Raw genomic sequence first — 23,809 nt, forward strand, 5'->3', positions numbered from 1 at the left:
AATTACATGGGGCCAGTCCAGATAATCCAGAAATCATTTCCCCATCTCAAGATCATGTCATTTAATCATGTCTATAAATTTTCTTTTGCTATGTAAAATATCATACTCGTAGATTCTGGGGATTAGGAATTGGTTATCTTTAAAGAGGTTATTGTTCAGCCTACCACAGTAGGTATCCTGCTGGCTTAGAAGGTGGGAAAGAAAATTTGTTGTGATTTGGAAAAGTTAGGTCTGGGACATCTGGATGATATGAAATAATATGGGTTAAAAGGTAAATTGAAATCATCTATTCTGTCATCATTTCTAATATGAAGTAGCACTCATAATTATCTGAAAATTTTTATTGAAGCATGAGAGCAATATGTCACTTTAGCATTTTATTCATTTGGCAAGTATTCATTGAGCATATATTAGGTGCCAGACTATGAGTTCCAGAATACTTAACCACGTATAACATTTCCTTTTAGGAAATTTCAGTTTTGTGGGGCAGAGAGAGAAGGACATTAGTAATTTCACTACAGTGTGATGAATTTAATAATAGGTATTCAGAGCATTAAGGCAAAACATAGGAACAACATCTAACTATCTGATCAAAGAGGATTGGAAATGCATCTCAGATGTATCAGTCAGGGTTCAATCAGAGAGGCAGAACCAGAGGTTTGACTGTAAGAAGCTGTGGAAGCAGGTGAAGAAATCTCTGCAAGGTTGTTGTGTTCACATCTGATGTTGGAGCTTGAAGTCTGCAGGACAGGCAACTGGGAAGGGAAGGTGGGTGTAAAGTAGAGAGCAGGGATAAGGTAGAACCCACAAGCTGGGGACTGTGTCAGTCTCTTGCTGCCTCCGACACTGAGGATGTTGATGATGTAGTTGTCCTGCAGGAGAAGTTGGTGTCTTTTGTAAACATTACTCAACCCACTTGGCCCAGAAGTGACAGAAGCTGGAGGAAGACCCAAGGGAAAGTAGAGTGGCTGCTGCCCCACACCAGCGAGGTGAGCTGGCAGAGAGATGAAAATGTGTGTGAACTGCAAGTTGACCCATCCCAAAGCCCACAGCACTGGAAGTGATGGAGGAAAAGGGGCTTTCCTCTAACTATAAGTAGATGTCCCTGTCGCTGGGATGGTTTATATTAGGATGTGACACAGGTGGGAGGAAGGTAAGGTGAGATGAGTGAAAGATGAACCCGAAGTCTTAAGTCAGGCAAGATCACTGCAGATCAACATCTATATATCAACCTTCTTATAAACCAGAATAAAGTGTTAAACAGGATCCTGATGGCAATGGGGACCACTAATTATGTTGATTATGCAGTTTTCATTTCAAAAAGTTTAAAGCCATTAGCAGAGCACACTCTTCCCCTCAGGTTTCAACTCTCCTTATTCTTCTCTCCTTAACCATCTGTATCCACAACAAAGTCTCCAGCTTCCCCCAACACTCTTCTTGCCTCAATATCTCTATCTGGAATAGTTTGTCTGCTCTCAATCTTCTTCCCCTGCAATGCTATTTCTTCCTTTGTAAATACTGCACAAGGAGATCAAACCAATCAATTCTGAAGGAAATCAACATTGAATATTCATTGGAAGGACTGATGCTTAAGCTCCAATACTTTGGCCACCTGATGGGAAGAGCTGACGCATCGGAAAAGACCTGATGCTGGGAAGGATTGAAGGCAAAAGGAAAAGGGGGCAGCGGAAGATGAGATGGTTAGATAGTATCACTGACTCAATGGACATGAATTTGAACAAACTCTGGGAGATAGTGAAATACAGAGGAGTCTGGCATGCTATAGTCTATGGGGTCACAGAGTCGAACTTGACTTAGGAACTGAACAACAACAGGCAGCATTCACTGCAGGATGGAAATAACAATACCATGTGTCTTCCTGAGGATGGAACCTTGTTGACATCATCCAAATACCCCCGCACAGTGTCTGGCACTTAGAAGATGTTCAGTAGGTAAGTATTGACCACATCAAGCTCCAAGAGTTTCTCATCAAACACTTTGCTTATATGTTTTTTCAGTTTTATTAGTGGTTTTGATGAAGTAAGGCTTTTTAATCACTGTCAGACAGAGAGAGGCTGGACATTTCTACATTTGAGTTAGAGGATCAAGAAGAGACTATAAAAGTTTCTTGCATCCTTCACAAAAGCATCTAAAAAGGACTCCAGTTATCAAGGGAGAAAGGAAATCACTTCTCTTACGAGGAGTGCTCCAAGGCACTGGGGAACCTTGCATTCTTTACCGATGCACCTTCATTCTTTACCAATACATCTTCATAATTATCTTTTGTGGTGGCTTCTTTATCACTCCTGATTTCTTTAATCCCCATAGGACTGCCTGTCAGGTCCTTGGGCGGGTTATAATTATAAAGAAGCTTCAGTTTTTTTAAGTAGATGAAGTTAAACAGTCTTTGGAAGCTTTGTTTAATATTTGAAGTGGTCAATTTATATGCTATTTCCATAAAAATTTTGTTTGTTTTTTCTGCCAGCTCTCTGATCACAGGATCTTCATCCCTAATCACTCGGTCAATAGCTGTAACAGTAGACAGGCCATTAATTCAAAGCATTGCTTTCATAGTCTGAGAAGATCTCAGACTCAAAACAGTCTCACCACCTTTCACAGGAGCCCCGCTGCCCTAATGTTTGTCACTTAGACAAATAGCATCCAGGAAGTTTTTGTCTTCTGTCCTCACTGGACCTCATTATGTGCTGAGGGCATATTATGTGTTGAGCATTCTGCTAGACAGCATAAACATATATTCATGAATAGGCTCAATATTGCTCAGAATAATGAAAAAAGTAGAATCAGTCTAAATGTTCATCAGCAGGAAAGGGCTTAAAGTTATTAATGGAATATCATAAAGCCAAGTAGAACATACATGTTAACATGATGATGTAGACTCATGTTTCTTAGCATGAAAAGATGTTTATGACATGAGTAAGTGAAAAAATTATAAAACAGTTATGATAGTTTAAAAATAAATACACAATAGTTTATATTTTTTTAAAATACCTGCAATTAAATATATACAAAAATGCAAATATTATATCCAGATGCTGAGCTTGTGGGAAGTTATTATTTTCTTTCTTAATAAAAAGAAATAGAGAAGGAAAAAACAGATAGATGTAGAAATGAGAGAAAAAGGAGAAGGAGCAGGAGGAGGAGGAAGAGAGCAAACAAAAATATCTGAGCAACATGGAGAGAGTGCTTTGCATTTAGCTGCTGCTGCTGCTAAGTCGCTTCAGTCGTGTCCGACTCTGTGCAACCCCGTAGACGGCAGCCCACCAGGCTTCCCCGTCCCTGGGATTCTCCAGGCAGCAGGCAGTCAATAAATATGAGTGAATGAAAAAATGAAAAAGGAAGAAAATGATGTGTCAGTGTAGGTTCATCAATTGTAACAAATATACCACTCTGCTGGGAGATGTTGGTAACAGGAGGAGGCTGTGCATGTGTGGGGGCAGGAGGTATACAGGAAATATCTAGTTTCTACTAATCTAAAATGTCTCTTCAATATAAAGTCTACTACCAAAAGAAGGAAGGAAGGCAGCCACCTTATTTTCTGCTGCAACCTGTTTGAAATTCTGATCCTGAAGGGGAAATATGCAGAGGCCGAGAGAGATCCAAACATTTTGATAGAATAAGTATTGAAAAGTGAAAGTGAAAATCACTCAGTCGTATCCGAGTCTTTGCAACGCTATAATCCATAACACAAATGTAACACAAATTACAACATATGAGTGATAGTAGCTCCGTCCTGTCCAACTCTTTGCAACCCATGAACTGTCACCTGCCAGGCTCCTTTGTCCATGGAATTCTCCAGGCCAGAATACTGGAGTGGGTAGCCTTTCCCTTCTCCAGGGGATCTTCAAATCCCAGATTGAATCCAGGTCTCCCACATTGCAGGTGGATTCTTTACCATCTGAACTTCCAGGGAAGCCCAAGAATACTGGAGTGGGTAGCCTATCCCTTCTCCAGTGGATCTTTCTGACCCAGGAATAGAACTGGGGTCTCCTGCATTGCAGGCGGATTCTTTACCAAATGAGCTATCAGGGAAGCCCAAGTCACTCAGTCATGTCTGACTCTGTGATCCCATGGACTATACAGTTAGCCTTTCCCTTCTCCAGGGGGTCTTCCCAAACCAGGGATCAAACCAGGGTCTCTTGTATTGCAGGTGGATTCTTTACCAACTGAGCTATCAGAGAAGCTCTTCTGATGCAAGTACATATTGCTATCTCCTAAAATGTAAATTCTCTAAGGGAAGGGACTTTGCTTTGTCTGCTGCTGTATGTCCTGCTCTTAGAATAGTGCTGTCATATTGTAGATGCCAGATAAATATTTGTTGAATGGATTAATGAGTGATTGAATTCTTAACTCTCTGTAGTTCCTAAGGATTCTAGGATGATAGCTAGGTCTTAGATAATGAGAGGGGTAGATGGAGAGATTGAAGCAGAGAAAGATAGAGGGAAAGAATAAAAAGTAAAAAAATATGCACCTTATCCCAGTCCTTCTACTGATTTCCCCTTAACCACCTAACTACCTCTATAGCACTTTCCCATCCCTGGCATCACTATAGAGCTCAGATATAAATGGAATCACAAATAGGGAAGTTATTTAGACCTATATATAAAGATTTCATTATAATTTCAACACTTACCCTCAAGCATGACATCAATTTCATCTCTGAGCAGTAAATGGCCACCCAATTTTGCCAAGTACCCTATGCACAAATTAAAATTAAAGTTACCCCAAAATACATTATGAAAATACATTATCTGATAGTATCTACCTTCAGTGCTTTCTTCAAAGCAAAACATCTCTAGATTATTCTTGAATAATTAGTGATTTCAAATAATTAATAAATCTTTATTGAGATATATGTGTGTATATAAATGTGCACAAATCACATTTGTACACCTTAATATATGACCAGAGTGAATACTTCTAGCTACCACCTAGGCCTTTAAATAGAATATTACCATTATCCTAGGAGCCTCCTTTATGCCCTTCCTAATTTCCTCCTTCACCTTTCAGAATACATTCTTTTGCTCAACACTACATTGTGAGATTCATCCTGTTTTTAAACATAGCAATAGTTCATTCATTTCCATTGCTTCATGACAGAGGTTAGCAGTGTTCTCTTGAAACAGAGCCATGCTTATTAGCTTATTTGCTTATGGATCATCTCCAGCTTTTCTCACCCTACAAACAGCAGAGTTGAGTGGTTGCCACAGAGCCTGGTATTCAAAGCCTGAAATATTTCCTATCTGGTTCTTCACAGAAAGAGTTTTCTGAATGCTTTTTGTATGATATGCCATCTTATTAATGCATCACTTTTTAGCCATTGTGCTTATGATGGACAGTGTGTTGTTTTTAATTTGAGGCTATTATGAATAGTGATGTTATTGTGGGCATTCTTGTACATGAACTTTGGTGTAGATTTATATGCATTACTGTTTGGTGTATAGCTAGGAGTGGACTTACTAGCTAATAAATATGCTTATGGTCACCTTTAATCATTACTGCAGAAGAGTTGCCAAGGTGATTGTTCCAATTTTCACTCCCACCAGCATTGTACGAACATTTCTACTGCTCTCCATCCTTTCTAACATTGATAATTGTTAGTCAATCTTTCAGTCAATCTCATGGATTTGGTGGTATTATTATATTGGATATACAAATTGGATATATAATTTTATATATGTTGAATATATAATTAGATATATAATTTGGTATATTGGATATACAGTTGTATATTTCTTTTGCAAAGCATCTGTTCTGTATGTCTCTTGCCTGTTTTTCTATTGAGTTGTTTTAAAATTATTTATTTTGGGGCATTTTAAATTCTGATTACTAGTCTTTTAAAAATATTACACCTATTACAAACATTTTCTCCTACCCCAGGGCAAAACTTTTCCATTTGTACTTTTCTTTTTGATAAGCAGAATTATTTATTTTTTGGCTGTGCTGGATCTTTGCTGCTGTGCAGGGGTTTTTCTCTAGTTACGGCTAGTGGGGGCAACTCGTGGTGGCTTCTCTTGTTTGGATCACAAGCTCTAGAGCACAGGGTCCACAGCTGTGGCACACTGGCTTAGTTGTCCTGAGGCATGTGGTATCTTTCCAGACCAGGGATCAAACCTGTGACCCTTGCCCTGGCAGGTGGGATTCTTAACTGCTGGTCCACCAGAGAAGTCCTCTAATTTTATTGCAGTCCAATTTACAATTAGTAAATTTTGGGCTCCTGATAGGAAATTTTTGCTGTCTCAAGGTCATAAAGATATTCTCCCATATTTACTTTTGGAAACTTTATTGTTTTACCCTTTCGCATTTATGTATTTCAAATTCAACTGCAATTATATGGCATAAAATAGGGGTTGATTAATTACTATTTAATTAATCTAGCACTATTAAGAGAGAAAAAAAAGTCCTCTCCTCATTGCTTTGTAGGATCATTTATATCAAAAATTATGTGAGGGTCAGTGTCTTAACTCCATTCTATCATTGTGCCATTTCTATATTACCTTAATATATGATGGGTCTTGATATCTGATAGTATAAATTATTCAACTTTGTGGGTTTTTTTCAAATTTTCTTGGCTATTCTCAAACCCTTAAATTTTCATGTAAAAATTAGAATCAACTTCTCATATTTCATATACATACACACCCAAAACTCCTGGTGAAATTTTTTTTGGAGTTGTGTCAAATATACCGATCAAGTTGAGGAGAGCTGACCATGTTACAATAAAAAACTTGTCAGAATTTTCTAGTTTTGTTTTGTTTTCTGTGTGTGTGTATGTATGTTTATGATTCAGAATTGTACCTCTTTCCTTAGTTTTATTTTGGGATATTTGATAAATTTTGGTGTAATGTATTAGGCATTAAAAGATTAATTTTCTAGTATTTATTGTTAAGTATGTAGAAACTCAGTTGATTTCTGTGTATTGGTATTATATATAGAAAACTTGCTAAATTTAATTCCTATAGTTTTTATGAATTCTTTCCAATGTTCTAAATACTCAATTATTTATCTGCAAATTTTGGAAGTTTTATTTTCTTTTTTTCCAAACTTACCCATTTTATTTCTTGTTTTTACCTTATTTTAGTTTTGAAAAATTCTTGGTCATTATCTCTCTAAATATTTAGTCTTATTTTTTTTCCACTATCCTTATGAAAGTGTATATTAGGCCTTTTAACCATATCTCATGTTCTTATGCTTTTTTCATATTTTCCATTTTTATCTTTTCAAGTTTTGATCTTGAGGCTGAATATTTTATTCTGACATTTCTATTTTTTCTCTTCCTAAATTTATTTATTTTAAATTGAAGGATAAGTACAATGTTGTGTTGGTTTATTCTGACATTTCTAATTCTCTTAATCTCATTTCAGTTCTTTCTAATCTGCTGCTAACTTCATTCATTGAGATCTGCATTCTATCTCATTGTGTAATCTTTTGAACATACTAATCATATTTATTTTAAAGTTCATATCTGATAAAGTTGAATAACCACATGTACTAGATTCTGTTTCTACTGTTCTTCCTTGTAATTAAAAAAATCTAAATGATTTTTTAAATTAAATATCAGTTATAGTGTATACAGATTTGTGTTGATACTGTTAGTCTCTGAGCATTTTATCTTCTCCCAGAGAGGATTTGTTTTTGCTTTTTTGGCAGGCAGTAGGGCTAGAAGTATATCTCCTTAATTAGACCATGGAGTTAGATATTCAAAGATTCGATAATTATAAGGGTTGGTATATTTTTAGTTTACTCTTACTCCTAGAGTAGAGACATCAGGGATCGAGTGGAAAACTTGGGTGTTTTTACCAGGATCCCTCCTCATTGTCAATCCACTCTAAGTTTTGTTCCACCAGTTCAGTGAAACAGCTAAAATTTCTTCATAGTTTATCAGCCTCCCACTACCCTTTTTGAATATAGAATTGGAAAATCCATAAAGGAAAATAACCCCCAAATATCAGGCCTACTTCTTTTAGTTTTTCTACTCTTCACTGCGTTATAAAAGCTCTTAAATGTTTTCAGATAGACTTAAAAAATATTTTTATTGATATTCTTATTATCTTCCTTTTACACATCATAAAAATTCATGTTATTATTGTTTAGCCACTAAGTCATGTCTGACTCTTTTGTGACCTCATGGACTGTAGCCCCACCAGGCTCCTCTGTCCATGGAATTCTCCAGGCAAGAAGACTGGAGTGGGCTGCCAATTCCTTCTCCAGGGCATCTTCCCAACCCAGGGATCAAACCTGCATCTCCTGCATTGGCAGGCAGATTCTTTACCATTGAGCCCCCAGGGAAGCCTGAAAAAAATTCATAGGGATAAAGAAATTTGGTGAAGTTCACATGGCTAGTGGGTATTCATTCTGAGATTTCAATGGAAGCTTATATATTCTCACCAATATTTCACATTGCCCCTACCTCAGTTAAAATAGGGATCACAAAAATCACAGCAATACATTATTTTGATAATATGATTTACAGATAATAAAACTTGGGATATTCTCATTGACATGTGGAACATGGGCTTGAGAATTTAACACTGATGCTTAAAGACAAAGCCCTGTGTTGTGGAGGTATCCTTAACTGGCATACTTTTGCTTAATTTTGTAATCCAGTGTAATTCCTTTTAGAATTAGATTGAGGTTACAAATAAATGAATGAAAATTTCCTATGCCAGAGAATACTAATTTTCCCTATTGTCAAATTACTTCTGTATCTTTAGTTCTCTTACTAAAACTAAAGTGAGTTTTAGCTGGACACATGGTTGTTCAGCAGATGACTAGACTTTCAAGAGTTCTCTGCAGCTAGGTATGGTGACATGTCTATGTTCTGGGCAAATGATCATTTAGTAGGTTATATTCACTCTTTACAGAGATGGCTGTGTCCTCTTGATATATTTCCCTTCCCAGTTGACTGTTACATAGAAGTGATGGCAGGAGCTAGAGCAAACATCTTAGATCTGATGTAGGAAACTGTATGATGAGAATACAAGAGCAACAAAAGAACTGGCACTAGTCTACTTACACTAGGATTGGTAAATGGGAAAGAAAGCAGCTACTATCTTGTTTAAGCCATAATTAGGTTAACCCAGCGACACCTTTTACCCTTTATGTTTTTGCTTATTTCTTGGTGTAATACTGCTAATATTGTCTGTCTGCAATGCAGGAGACCCGGATTCGATTCCTGGGTTGGGAATATCCTCTGGAGAAGGAAATCGCAACTCACTCCAGTATTCTTGCCTGGAAAATCCCTTGGACAGAGGAGCCTGGTGGGCTACAGTCCATGGGGTCATAAAGAGTCAGACATGACTGAGTGACTAACACACACACAATACTGCTAAAATGCTGAAGTTAATCAGAAAAGACAAAGAAGGATAAAAACCACATGCTAAGAATGATAGCATTATAAATCCAATGATGCAATGAATATCTATATACACATATCACTTCTCATATGTGAATATATCATAGGATAAATTCTTTTGGGGGGAGATTATTGTGTCAAAAGAATATGCATCTCACATTTGGATGGATATTGCCAAACTGTTCTTAGACATTGTAGCTATTTACACTAACCAGTAATGTGATTGTCTACTTCCTGTAACCTGGACAGAAATTTGTTGTTTTGTTCTTTGTCAGTTCGATGGATGGAAACACTTTATCAGTTCAGTTTGCATCACTTTTTGAATGAAGCTGTGAAAATTTTATGTATATGAACCAAATAAATTTTTTCCTGTATTTTGTCCATTTTTCTAGCGGGTTGTTTCTTTTCTTAGGGATTTGTAAAGATTCTTTGCTATGCCGTGTTTAGTTGCTCAGCTGTGTCCAACTCTTTGCGACCCCATGGACAGTAGCCTGCCAGGCTCCTCTGTCCATGGGGATTCTCCAGGCAAGAATACAGGAGTGGGGTGTTATGCCCTCCTTCAGGGGATCTTCTCAAACCAGGGATCGAACACAGGTCTTTCGAATTCAGGCAGATTCTTTACCATCTGAGTCACCAGGGAAGCTCAAGAATACTGGAGTGGGTAGCTTATCCCTTCTCCAGGGGATTTTCCTGACCCAGGGTCAAACCAAGGTCTCCTGCATTGCACGCAGATTCCTTACCAGCTGAGCTACCAGTAAGAACTTATTCATCTTTTATATATGATATGTGTTATAAACATGTTTTATTACAATTTGCCTTTTGGTTTTGTTTACAGTGGTTTTTACTTGCAGAAATGTTTACTTCTGAATAGTGTGTCAATTTTTTCTTTACGACTTGTACTTTTACTTAGAATAATCTTACCTACCCCATGATTATAAAGCAAATTCTTCTACATTTTGTTTACTTTTATTTATTATTATGGTTTCAGTTTTAGTATCTGAGCCTTTGACCATCTGGAATTTATCTAATGTAAAAATTAAAAGAGGGATAAAGTGATCAAAAAAATTCCAGATGGCTCACCAGATGTTCCCAAACCATTTAAGGAATATTTCATATTTTCATCACTAGTACTTAAAAACAATGATTCACTTTAAAAAGTTGTATGTTTTAGCAGTTATTTTTGGATTGTATTTTATTCCATTTTCCTATTTATTCCACATGATTATAATTACTGTTGTGTTAGTTGCTCAGTCATGCCTGACTCTTTGTGACACCATAGCCCACCAGGCTCCTCTATCCATGGAATTCTCCAGTCAAGAATACTGCAGTAGTAGTATTCTACCTTCCTCCAGGGGATCTTTCGGACTCCAGGATCGAACCCAGGTCTCCTGCATTGCAGGTGGATTCTTAAATGAGCCACCAGGAAGCCCCACTGTAGCTATAGTAATATCTGATAAGGCTAGTCCGCTTTCTTTTTTGGTTAGAACTTCCTGGATATTCCTGCATGGTAACTTTTCTACATCAATTTTAAAATTAGCATGTCAGTTTTGAAAAAAGTCCCAGTGGTATTTTAATCGGCATCTCATTCCATGTACAAACTGATTTAGGAAACAATTAAAGGACAGAAATGGTATGGATCTAACAGAAGCAGAAGATATTAAGAAGGGAGAAGGCAATGGCAACCCACTCCAGTACTCTTGTAGAAGATATTAAGAAGAGGTGGCAAGAATACACAGAAGAACTGTACAAAAAAGATTTTCATGACCCAGATAATCATGATGGTGTGATCACTCACCTAGAGCCAGACATTCTGGAATGTGAAGTCAAGTGGGCCTTCAGAAACATCACTATGAACAAAACTAGTGGAGGTGATGAAATTCCAGTCGAGCTATTTGAAATCCTAAAAGATGATGCTGTGAAAGTGCTGCACTCTATATGCCAGCAAATTGGGAAAACTCAGCAGTGGCCACAGGACTGGAAAAAATCAGTTTTCATTCCAATCCCAAAGAAAGGCAATGCCAAAGAATGCTCAAACTACTGCACAATTGCATTCATCTCACACACTAGCAAAGTAATACTCAAAATTCTCCAAGCCAGGCTTCAACAATACATAAACCGTGAACTTCCAGATGCTCAAGCTCGTTTGAGAAAAGGCAGAGGAACCAGAGATCAAATTGCCAACATCTGCTGGATCATCAAAAAAGCAAGAGAGTTCCAGAAGAACATCTATTTCTGCTTTATTTACTATGACAAAGCCTTTGACTGTGTGGACCAAAATAAACTGTGGAAAATTCTGAAAGAGATGGGAATAGCAGACATCTGACCTGCCTCTTGAGAAACCTGTATGCAGGTCAAGAAGCAACAGTTAGAGCTGGACATGGAACAACAGACTGGTTCCAAATAGGAAAAGGAGTACGTCCAGGCTGTATATTGTCACCCTGCTTATTTGACTTATATGCAGAGTGAAGTGAAGTGAAGGTCGCTCAGTCGTGTCCGACTCTTTGCGACCCCATGGACTATAGAGTCCATGGAATTCTCCAGGCCAGAATACTGGAATGGGTAGCCATTCCCTTCTCCAGGGAATCTTCCCATCCCAAGGATAGAACCCAGGTCTCCCACATTGCAGGCGAATTCTTTATCAGTTGAGCCACAAGGGAAACCCTAAATGCCGACTACATCATGGGAAACCTGGGCTGGAGGAAGCACAAGCTGGAATCAAGATTGCAGGGAGAAATATCAATAACCTCAGATATGCTCAACATTCAGAAAACTAAGATCATGCACCCAGTCCCATCACTTCATGGGAAATAGATGGGGAAACAGTGGCAGACTTTATTTTTTGGGGTTCCAAAATCACTGCAGATGGTGACTACAGCCATGAAATTAAAAGACGTTTACTCCTTGGAAGAAAAGTTATGACCAAAGTAGACAGCATATTCAAAAGCAGAGACATTACTTTGCCAAAAAAGGTCCATCTAGTCAAAGCTATGGTTTTTCCAGTAGTCATTTATGGATGTGAGAGTTGGACTATAAAGAAAGCTGAGCACTGAAGAATTGATGTTTTTGAACTGTGGTGTTGGAGAAGACTCTTGAGAATCCCTTGGATTGCCAGGAGATTCAACCAATCCATCCTAAAGTAAATGGGTCCTGAATATTCATTGAAAGGGCTGATGTTGAAGCTGAAACTCCAATACTTTGGCCACCTGAAGTGAAGAGCTGACTCATTGGAAAAGACCCTGATGCAGGGAAAGATTGAAGGTGGGAGAAGGGTTCCACAGAAGCTTAGATGCTTGGATGGCATCATCAACTCAATGGACATGAGTTTGAGTAAACTCCAGGAGTTTGTGATGGACAGGGAGGCCTCGTGTGCTGCAGTCCATGGGGTTGCAAAGAGTTGGACATGACTGAGTGACTGAACTGAACTGACACATTTAAAATTTGATTCTTTCCATAAAATGTCACTTATACTTTTCTATTTATTTATTTTTTCTTTGTGTATTTCAGTAATGCTTGCAAGTCCTTCATGGAAATACTGCATACATTTTAAAGTTTCTTTTTAGATCTTCCTTCCTTCCATTAACATGATCTGATACACTTTGAACTGATTTTTGTATGGTTGTAAGGTAGGAATTTGTGTGTGTGTGTGTGTGCGCGCATTTCCATTGTCCTAGCACTTTTTATTTGACAGCCCATCATTTCTGATCTGATATACATTGTCAGTTCTAATATTTATATTAGGTGTTTTTGTATGTGTAGATCTGTTTCTAGGCTTTCTATACTGTTTCACAGGTCTCATCTTTCCTTGAGTGAGTAACAGATCGTCTACAATTTGTTACTTATATCTCACATGTTGGTCTTGAACTTCCACATACATCCAGAATCAACTTGTCAAGATTTATGGAATTATCTATTTTTTAAATTATAATTGTACTTAATTTACTGATTAATATTTCTCAATGGGGGCTCAGAGGGAATTCTAGATGGGATAAGTTGTGACTAGTACTGTTACAATTACTACTGAATACTAAGCATACTCCTGTAACATTAAATGCATTAATGGACATTAAATGCTATATGAACCTGAAGCAAGCAGACAAGGGAGCCTGGGGGATATAAAACACAGTTTTCAGAGGCATGGAGAAATGCAAAAAATAGTGAAAAATGGATTGGGAGCTGGAAGTCCTACTGTTTAGCAGATACTGTATGTTCTTCAGTTCAGTTCAGTCACTCAGTCGTGTCCAACTCTTTGCAACCCCATGGACTGCAGCATGCCAGGCCCCCCTGTCTATCAGCAAGTCCCAGAGTTTACTCAAACTTATGTCCATTGAGTTGGTGATGCCATCCAACCATCTCATCCTCTGTCGTTCCCTTCTCCTCCCACCTTCAATTTTTCCCATAATCAGGGTCTTTTCAAATGAGTCAGCTCTTCACATCAGGTGGCCAAAGTGTTGGAGTTTCAGCTTCAGCATTAGTCCTTCCAATGAATATTCAGGACTGATTTCCTTTAGGATGGACTGGTTGGATCTCTTTGTAGGCCAAGGGACTCTCAAGAGTATTCTCCAACACCACAGTTCAAAAGCATCAATTCTTCAGTGCTCAGCTTTCTTTATAGTCCAACTCTCACATCCATACATGACTACTGGAAAAACCATAGCTTTGACTAGATGGACCTTTGTTGGCAAAGTAATGTCTCTGCCTTTTAATATGCTGTCTAGGTTGGTCATAACTTTTCTTCCAAGGAGCAAGGGTCTTTTAATTTCATGGCTGCAGTCACCATCTGCATTGATTTTGGAGCCCCCAAAAATAAAGTCTGTCACTGTTTCCATTGTTTCCTCATCTACTTGCCATGAAGTGATGGGACCGGATGCCATGATCTTAGTTTTCTGAATGTTGACATTTAAGCCAACTTTTTCCCTCTCCTCTTTCACTTTCATCAAGAGGCTTTTCAGTTCTTCTTTGCCTCCTGTTGTAAGTGTGGTATCAATTGTATATCTGACTTTATTGATATTTCTCCTGGCAATCTTGATTCCAGCTTTTTATTCATACAGCCCCACATTTCTCATGATGTACTCTGCTGCTGCTGCTGCTGCTAAGTCACTTCAGTCATATCCAACTCTGTGTGACCCCATAGACAGCAGCCCACCAGGCTCCCCTGTCCCTGGGATTCTCCAGAAAAGAACACTGGAGTGGGTTGCCATTTCCTTCTCCAATGCATGAAAGTGAAAAGTGAAAGTGAAGTCTGCTCAGTCGTGTCCAACTCCTAGCGACACCATGGACTGCAGCCCATCAGGCTTCTCTGTCCATGGGATTCTCCAGGCAAGAGTACTGGAGTGGGGTACCATTGCCTTCTCGGGATGTACTCTGCCTATAAGTTAAATAAGCAGGGTGACAATACACAGCCTTGATGTACTTCTTTGCTGATTTGAACCAGTCTGTTGTTCCATGTCCAGTTCTAACTGTTGCTTCTTGACCTGCGTACAGATTTCTCAGAAGGCAGGTCAGGTGGTCTTATATTCCCATCTCTTTAAGAAATTTCCACAGTTTGTTGTGATCCACACAGTCAAAGGCTTTGGCATAGTCACTAAAGCAGAAGCCGTTTTTCTGGAACTCTCTCGCTTTTTCGATGATCCAACCGATGTTGACAATTTGATCTTTGGTTCCTCTGCCTTTTATAAATCCAGCTTGAACATCTGGATGTTCTTATGCAATAATTTATCCATTCCTTCTTTAGTTGGCTAATTCCATCCATCACTGCTTTCTTTTTTTTTTTATTTAATTTTATTTTTAAACTTTACATAATTGTATTAGTTTTGCCAAATATCAAAATGAATCCACCACAGGTATACATGTGTTCCCCATCCTGAACCCTCCTCCCTCCTCCCTCCCCATACCATCCCTCTGGGTCGTCCCAGTGCAGTAGCCCCAAGCATCCAGTATCGTGCATCGAACCTGGACTGGCATCTCGTTTCATACATGATATTTTACATGTTTCAATGCCATTCTCCCAAATCTTCCCACCCTCTCCCTCTCCCACAGAGTCCATAAGACTGTTCTATACATCACTGTCTCTTTTGCTGTCTCGTACACAGGGTTATTGTTACCATCTTTCTAAATTCCATATATATGCGTTAGTATACTGTATTGGTGTTTTTCCTTCTGGCTTACTTCACTCTGTATAATAGGCTCCAGTTTCATCCACCTCATTAGAACTGGTTCAAATGTATTCTTTTTAACGGCTGAGTAATATTCCATTGTGTATATGTACCACAGCTTTCTTATCAATTCATCTGCTGATGGACATCTAGGTTGCTTCCATGTCCTGGCTATTATAAACATTGGGCTACGTGTCTCTTTCCCTTCTGGTTTCCTCAGTGTGTATGCCCAGCAGTGGGATTGCTGGATCATAAGGCAGTTCTCTTTCCAGTTTTTTAAGGAATCTCCACACTGTTCTCCATAGTGGCTGTACTAGTTTGCATTCCCACCAACAGTGTAAGAGGGTTCCCTTTTCTCCACACCCTCTCCAGCATTTATTATTTGTAGACTTTTGGATCGCAGCCATTCTGACTGGTGTGAAATGGTACCTCATAGTGGTTTTGATTTGCATTTCTCTGATAATGAGTGATGTTGAGCATCTTTTCATGTGTTTGTTAGCCATCTGTATGTCTTCTTTGGAGAAATGTCTGTTTAGTTCTTTGGCCCATTTTTTGATTGGGTCATTTATTTTTCTGGAGTTGAGCTGTAGGAGTTGCTTGTATATTTTTGAGATTAGTTGTTTGTCAGTTGCTTCATTTGCTATTATTTTCTCCCATTCTGAAGGCTGTCTTTTCACCTTGCTAATAGTTTCCTTTGATGTGCAGAAGCTTTTAAGGTTAATTAGGTCCCATTTGTTTATTTTTGCTTTTATTTCCAATATTCTGGGAGGTGGGTCATAGAGGATCCTGCTGTGATGTATGTCAGAGAGTGTTTTGCCTATGTTCTCCTCTAGGAGTTTTATAGTTTCTGGTCTTACGTTGAGATCTTTAATCCATTTTGAGTTTATTTTTGTGTATGGTGTTAGAAAGTGGTCTAGTTTCATTCTTTTACAAGTGGTTGACCAGATTTCCCAGCACCACTTGTTAAAGAGATTGTCTTTAATCCATTGTATATTCCTGCCTCCTTTGTCAAAGATAAGGTGTCCATATGTGCGTGGATTTATCTCTGGGCTTTCTACTTTGTTCCATTGATCTATATTTCTGTCTTTGTGCCAGTACCATACTGTCTTGATAACTGTGGCTTTGTAGTAGAGCCTGAAGTCAGGTAGGTTGATTCCTCCAGTTCCATTCTTCTTCCTCAGGATCACTTTGGCTATCCGAGGTTTTTTGTATTTCCATACAAATTGTGAAATTATTTGTTCTAGCTCTGTGAAGAATACTGTTGGTAGCTTGATAGGGATTGCATTGAATCTATAAATTGCTTTGGGTAGTATACTCATTTTCACTATATTGATTCTTCCAATCCATGAACATGGTATATTTCTCCATCTATTAGTGTCCTCTTTGATTTCTTTCACCAGTATTTTATAGTTTTCTATATATAGGTCTTTAGTTTCTTTAGGTAGATATATTGCTAAGTATTTTATTCTTTCCGTTGCAATGGTGAATGGAACTGTTTCCTTAATTTCTCTTTCTGTTTTCTCATTATTAGTGTATAGGAATGCAAGGGATTTCTGTGTGTTGATTTTATATCCTGCAACTTTACTATAGTCATTGATTAGTTCTAGTAATTTTCTGGTGGAGTCTTTAGGGTTTTCTATGTAGAGGATCATGTCATCTGCAAATAGTGAGAGTTTTACTTCTTTTCCAATTTGGATTCCTTTTATTTCTTTTTCTGCTCTGATTGCTGTGGCCAAAACTTCCAAAACTATGTTGAATAGTAATGGTGAAAGTGGGCACCCTTGTCTTGTTCCTGACTTTGGAGGAAATGCTTTCAATTTTTCACCATTGAGGATAATGTTTGCTGTGGGTTTGTCATATATAGCTTTTATTATGTTGAGGTATGTTCCTTCTATTCCTGCTTTCTGGAAAGTTTTTATCATAAATGGGTGTTGAATTTCCTCAAAGGCTTTCTCTGCATCTATTGAGATAATCATATGGTTTTTATTTTTCAATTTGTTAATGTGGTGTATTACATTGATTGATTTGCGGATATTGAAGAATCCTTGCATCCCTGGGATAAAGCCCACTTGGTCATGGTGTATGATCTTTTTAATGTGTTGTTGGATTCTGATTGCTAGAATTTTGTTTAGGATTTTTACATCTATGTTCATCAGTGATATTGGCCTGTAGTTTTCTTTATTTGTGGGATCTTTGTCAGGTTTTGGTATTAGGGTGATGGTGGCCTCATAGAATGAGTTTGGAAGTTTACCTTCCTCTGCAATTTTCTGGAAGAGCTTGAGCAGGATAGGTGTTAGCTCTTCTCTAAATTTTTGGTAGAATTCAGCTGTGAAGCCGTCTGGACCTGGGCTTTTGTTTGCTGGAAGATTTTTGATTACAGTTTCAATTTCCGTGCTTGTGATGGGTCTGTTAAGATTTTCTATTTCTTCCTGGTCGAGTTTTGGAAAGTTGTACTTTTCTAAGAATTTGTCCATTTCTTCCACGTTGTCCATTTTATTGGCATATAATTGTTGATAGTAGTCCCTTACAATCCTTTGTATTTCTGTGTTGTCTGTTGTGATCTCTCCATTTTCATTTCTAATTTTATTGATTTGATTTTTCTCCCTTTGTTTCTTGATGAGTCTGGCTAATGGTTTGCCAATTTTATTTATCCTTTCAAAGAACCAGCTTTTGGTTTTGTTGATTTTTGCTATGGTCTCTTTTGTTTCTTTTGCATTTATTTATGCCCTAATTTTTAAGATTTCTTTCCTTCTACTAACCCTGGGGTTCTTCATTTCTTCCTTTTCTAGTTGCTTTAGGTGTAGAGTTAGGTTATTTATTTGACTTTTTTCTTGTTTCTTGAGGTGTGCCTGTATTGCTATGAACTTTCCCCTTAGGACTGCTTTTACTGTGTCCCACAGGTTTTGGGTTGTTGTGTTTTCATTTTCATTCGTTTCTATGCAAATTTTGATTTCTTTTTTGATTTCTTCTGTGATTTGTTGGTTATTCAGCAGCATGTTGTTCAGCCTCCATATGTTGGAATTTTTAATAGTTTTTCTCCTGTAATTGAGATCTAATCTTACTGCATTGTGGTCAGAAAAGATGCTTGGAATGATTTCTATTTTTTGGAATTTACCAAGGCTAGCTTTATGGCCCAGGATGTGATCTATCCTGGAGACGGTTCCATGTGCACTTGAGAAAAAGGTGAAATTCATTGTTTTGGGATGAAATGTCCTATAGATATCAATTAGGTCTAACTGGTCTATTGTATTATTTAAAGTTTGTGTTTCCTTGTTAATTTTCTGTTTAGTTGATCTATCCATAGATGTGAGTGGGATATTAAAGTCTCCCACTATTATTGTGTTATTGTTAATTTCTCCTTTCATACTTGTTAGCATTTGTCTTACATACTGCGGTGCTCCCATGTTGGGTGCATATATATTTATAATTGTTATATCTTCTTCTTGGATTGATCCTTTGATCATTATGTAGTGACCATCTTTGTCTCTTTTCACAGCCTTTGTTTTAAAGTCTATTTTATCTGATATGAGTATTGCTACTCCTGCTTTCTTTTGTCCCATATTTGCATGGAAAATCTTTTTCCAGCCCTTCACTTTCAGTCTGTATGTGTCCCCTGTTTTGAGGTGGGTCTCTTGTAGACAACATATGTAGGGGTCTTGTTTTTGTATCCATTCAGCCAGTCTTTGTCTTTTGGTTGGGGCATTCAACCCATTTACGTTTAAGGTAATTACTGATAAGTATGATCCCGTTGCCATTTACTTTATTGTTTTGGGTTCGAATTTATACACTGTTTTTGTGTTTCCTGTCTAGAGAATATCCTTTAGTATTTGTTGGAGAGCTGGTTTGGTGGTGCAAAATTCTCTCAGCTTTTGCTTGTCTGAAAAGCTTTTGATTTCTCCTTCATACTTGAATGAAATCCTTGCTGGGTACAATAATCTGGGCTGTAGGTTATTTTCTTTCATCATTTTAAGTATGTCTTGCCATTCCCTCCTGGCTTGAAGAGTTTCTATTGAAGGATCAGCTGTTATCCTTATGGGAATTCCCTTGTGTGTTATTTGTTGTTTTTCCCTTGCTGCTTTTAATATTTGTTCTTTGTGTTTGATCTTTGTTAATTTGATTAATATGTGTCTTGGGTGTTTCGCCTTGGGTTTATCCTATTTGGGACTCTCTGGGTTTCTTGAACTTGGGTGATTATTTCCTTCCCCATTTTAGGAAGTTTTCAACTATTATCTCCTCAAGTATTTTCTCATGGTCTTTCTTTTTGTCTTCTTCTTCTGGAACCCTATGATTGAATGTTGTAGTGTTTAATATTGTCCTGGAGGTCTCTGAGATTGTCCTCATTTCTTCTAATTCATTTTTTCTTTTATCCTCTCTGATTCATTTATTTCTACCATTCTATCTTCTAATTCACTAATCCTATCTTCTGCCTCTGTTATTCTACTATTTTTGTTGCCTCCAGAGTGTTTTTAATTTCATTTATTGCATTATTCATTATATATTGACTCTTTTTTATTTCTTCTAGGTCCTTGTTAAACCTTTCTTGCATCTTCTCAATCCTTGTCTCCAGGCTATTTATCTGTGATTCCATTTTAATTTCAAGATTTTGGATCAATTTCACTATCATTATTCAGAATTCTTTATCAGGTAGATTCCCTATCTCTTCCTCTTTTGTTTGGTTTGGTGGGCATTTATCCTGTTCCTTTACCTGCTGGGTATTCCTCTGTCTCTTCATCTTGTTTAAATTGCTGAGTTTGGGGTGTCCTTTCTGTATTCTGGCAGTTTGTGGAGTTCTCTTTATTGTGGCTTTTCCTCGCTGTGTGTGGGTTTGTACAGGTGGCTTGTCAAGGTTTCCTGGTTAGGGAAGCTTGTGTCGGTGTTCTGGGGGGTGGAGCTGTATTTCTTCTCTCTCCTTTCGAAGAGTTGGGTTGCTTTTCTGGGTGCCTGATGTCCTCTGCCGGCATTCAGTAGTTGTTTTGTGGAGTTTACTCGACGTTTAGATGCTCTTTTGATGAATTTGTGGGGGAGAAAGTGTTCTCCCTGTCCTACTCCTCCGCCATCTTGGCTCCTCCCCCCATCACTGCTTTCTTTAAGGGTTCATGGTAATGAACTTTTGCTGAGTTTTTGTGTTTTAGAAATATTTTATTATCTTTATAGTTGGATATAATTTTGATGGAGCCTCCCTGGTAGCTCAACTGGTAAAGAATCTGCCTGCCATGTAGGAGACTCTGGTTCACTTCCTGGATCAGGAAGACCCCCTGGAGAAGGAATAGGCTACCCACTCCAGTATTCTTGGACTTCCCTGTTGGCTCAGATAGTAAAGAATCTGCTTACAAGGTGAGACACCTGGGTTTAATCCCTGGGTTGGGAAGATCCCCTGGAGGAGGGCAGGACAACCCACTGCTGTATTCTTGCCTGGAGAATCCTCATGGCAGAGAGCTTGGCAGGCTGTTGTCCATGGGTCGCAAAGAGTCGGACATGACTGAATGACTAAGAACAGCATGGCATAATTTTGATGATCTAAAAATCTTTGGTCACATATTTTTCTACTAAGGATTTGTAGGTACTGTTCCACTATATTTTAGAGTTGAATACTGAAGTGGAGAAGTCTAATGGAAGATTTATTTATTTTGTAATCTATAGGTGACTTTTTTACCCAAATGTTCAGAGAATTCTTTAACTCTAAAGTCCAATAACTTTGTTAGGAATGTTTTATTCTGTATAAAGTATGTCTTGAAAGTTTTTACCATCTTCAGCATATTTAATTAAAAATTCTTTTAGTTTTTAAATTTTACCTTTGAATACTTTTTTTCTGTTTTAATTGTCCATTATTTCTTCAGGGATATTATCTTTCTGTAATCTGTCTTCTCTATCATTACTCCCTAACTTTTCAAACTATTTCTTATTGGTTTACATCTTATTTTGCTAACATTTCTCAACCCTTTCCTTCTTGTCCCTTACTGGGTTATCAACATTATGTATTTTCTTCCATTGCCTGCAATGTGTTTTTTTTTTTTTTTTTAAATAATGGTTATATATTTTTCTTACACTTCCTACCATACTTTGAAAGATTATTTTACATGTGCTCCCATTTTACCATTATATATTCCTGAGCACTTATATCTATAGACCTTTATTTTTAAATGTTTTGGATTCATGAATATAATTATTATCATTTTCAAGTACTCTGTAGAAACATTTTTTTTTCAACTTCAAAGAAAGATAGATCTCAATTTATTTCTGCCAAAGTATTGATAGTTATATTGGACATAGAACATTAGAGAAGTGTGTTCTGCCTCCCTAAGATAGACACTGATTCAAAAGGAGCCGTAATCCACAGTTTCTTTTTATACTTGTTTTGGTTGGTGGTACCTCTCTCCCATTCCCCAAAGGAGTGATCTGTTGACAGTGATGAGTAATGGTTTACCAGTTTGGAAACTGGAAGCAGAAACATCACTTTCTTTTAGAGTTTTGAGAGTTCTTTCTGAGTTCGGGTGTAGAAACATTTTTTAAGATTTGATTTGTTTCCTGCATTGCAAGTGGATTCTTTACAGCTGAGCTACCTGGGAAGCCCACAAGTATGATATGACTAAGTATTTTCTCATTCTTTGATGCCCTACGTACTTCCTGATGGCAAATGGGAACTCCTTCCTCTCATTCCAAATAAAGGATTATTAGTTTTGATCTTCAGAGAAGGCAATGGCACCCCACTCCAGTACTCTTGCCATGTATGGAGGAGCCTGGTAGGCTGCAGTCTATGGGGTCACTAAGAGTCGAACACGACTGAGCGACTTCACTTTCACTTTTCACTTTCATGCATTGGAGAAGGAAATGGCAACCCACTCCAGTGTTCTTGCCTGGAGAATCCCAGGGACGCGGGAGCCTGGTGGGCTGCCGTCTATGGGGTCGCACAGAGTCGGACATGACTGAAGCGACTTAGCGGCAGCAGCAGCAGCAGTTTTGATCTTCGTGGTAAGAAGCTAGTGGGAAAAAAACTGGTTGGTCAGATTTGTTCAAGGTTGAAAATTTTGGTTGTCTTCTTTTAGAATCTTACTGTACTCCCTCAACTCTACATTTTCTTTTGTTGAACTTTATTGGATTTGGTAGCTCTTCCTCATCTGTTGTGGGCTTCCCTGGTAGCTCAGATGGTAAAGAATCCGCCTGCAATGTGGGAGACCCGGGTTCAGTCCATAATTTGGGAAGATCCCCTGGAGAAGGGAATGGCAACCTACTCCAGTATTCTTGCCTGGAGAATTCCATGGACAAAGGAGCCTGGCAGGTGACGGTTGATGGGTTGCAAAGAGTTGGACAGGACGGAGCGACTCTCACTCGTATGTTGTAATTTGTGTTAGAGATGTTCATGTTTTGTTAAAGACTGGCATTTAAAAATATATATTATTCTTCAATGGGGAGAGGTGATTTTTAAGCAGCAAGGGAGAACTTTAGTGGTTTGCCACCTTCTTAAATTTTGAAATTCATCCGGTTGAATATTTTGTATGATAGTTTAATTACATACTTATACTCAGCTGTGTATTATAAAATAGAACTCTATTCTCATCATATATTTTAACTTCTGCTCATTATAGATATCATCTGAAAATTAAAGTCCATCCTAAACAAAGAAAATCTATAATTTTTCAAGGAAAACTTTTAGCTGCTATCCATTCTTTACCTGTTAAGACAAATTAAGAAATGAGAATTGAATTTTACTTACCTAGTAAAATAACTGATCCTCTTCTCAGATATGTTCTGGAACTCTCCAAGAATCCTAAGGTCTCAGATATCAAATCTGTAATGTATTTTTGATGAGAAATAAGCTGAAAATAAAAAGGAAAAAAATTCTCTCACTTCTTGAAAATACACATATGCTAAATTCAGAGAGGCTTCCAGGGAAATGAACTTGGTTGCTTATACCAAATCAGGGCCAGGTTAAAACTTGGGGGTTTCTATGTAGGAACGTTACTCTCTTGCTTGCAGGTATTATTCAGCTTGTTATATGATATCCAGTTTTTGGGTTTCCAACCTTTGGTTAACATCCTTCCATCCCTACCTGTCTATTGTTGCAGTTTATGCTGATTTTCAGAAAACCAGCTCATTCAGCCATGGAAAACTAATTCCAGTTTTTCTTTTGGTGATCTGAAATGCTGTGCCCATCTTTAGACTGCTCAAAGTAGGTGGGTTGGAGGAAGAAAAAATAGATGATCCATGTAAAGGAGAAGAAAGTGGGAAAATTTAATTTTTGTCTGGTCTCAAGCCCTAGCTGTAATTGTCCACTTATTATCTTCTC

The 23,809-nt window shown here is 37.9% G+C and overlaps 1 protein-coding gene across 1 annotated transcript in view; it reads right to left on the reverse strand.

Annotated features, from left to right (window-relative positions):
- Positions 1–2,194: 2,194 nt before the first annotated feature.
- MROH9 (maestro heat like repeat family member 9) overlaps positions 2,195–23,809 on the reverse strand; it is a 102,438-nt gene continuing 80,823 nt past the window's right edge. The window contains exons 19-21 of the mRNA XM_005902418.1: positions 23,237–23,339; positions 4,652–4,714; positions 2,195–2,529 (exon numbers count right to left, since the gene is read on the reverse strand). Coding sequence (XP_005902480.1) covers positions 2,195–2,529; positions 4,652–4,714; positions 23,237–23,339 — 501 coding nt within the window. The remainder of the gene's footprint in view (positions 2,530–4,651; positions 4,715–23,236; positions 23,340–23,809) is intronic.

The sequence above is a fragment of the Bos mutus genome, chromosome 16, assembly GCF_027580195.1.
Source record: "Bos mutus isolate GX-2022 chromosome 16, NWIPB_WYAK_1.1, whole genome shotgun sequence".
Classification (NCBI taxonomy): Eukaryota; Metazoa; Chordata; class Mammalia; order Artiodactyla; family Bovidae; genus Bos; species Bos mutus.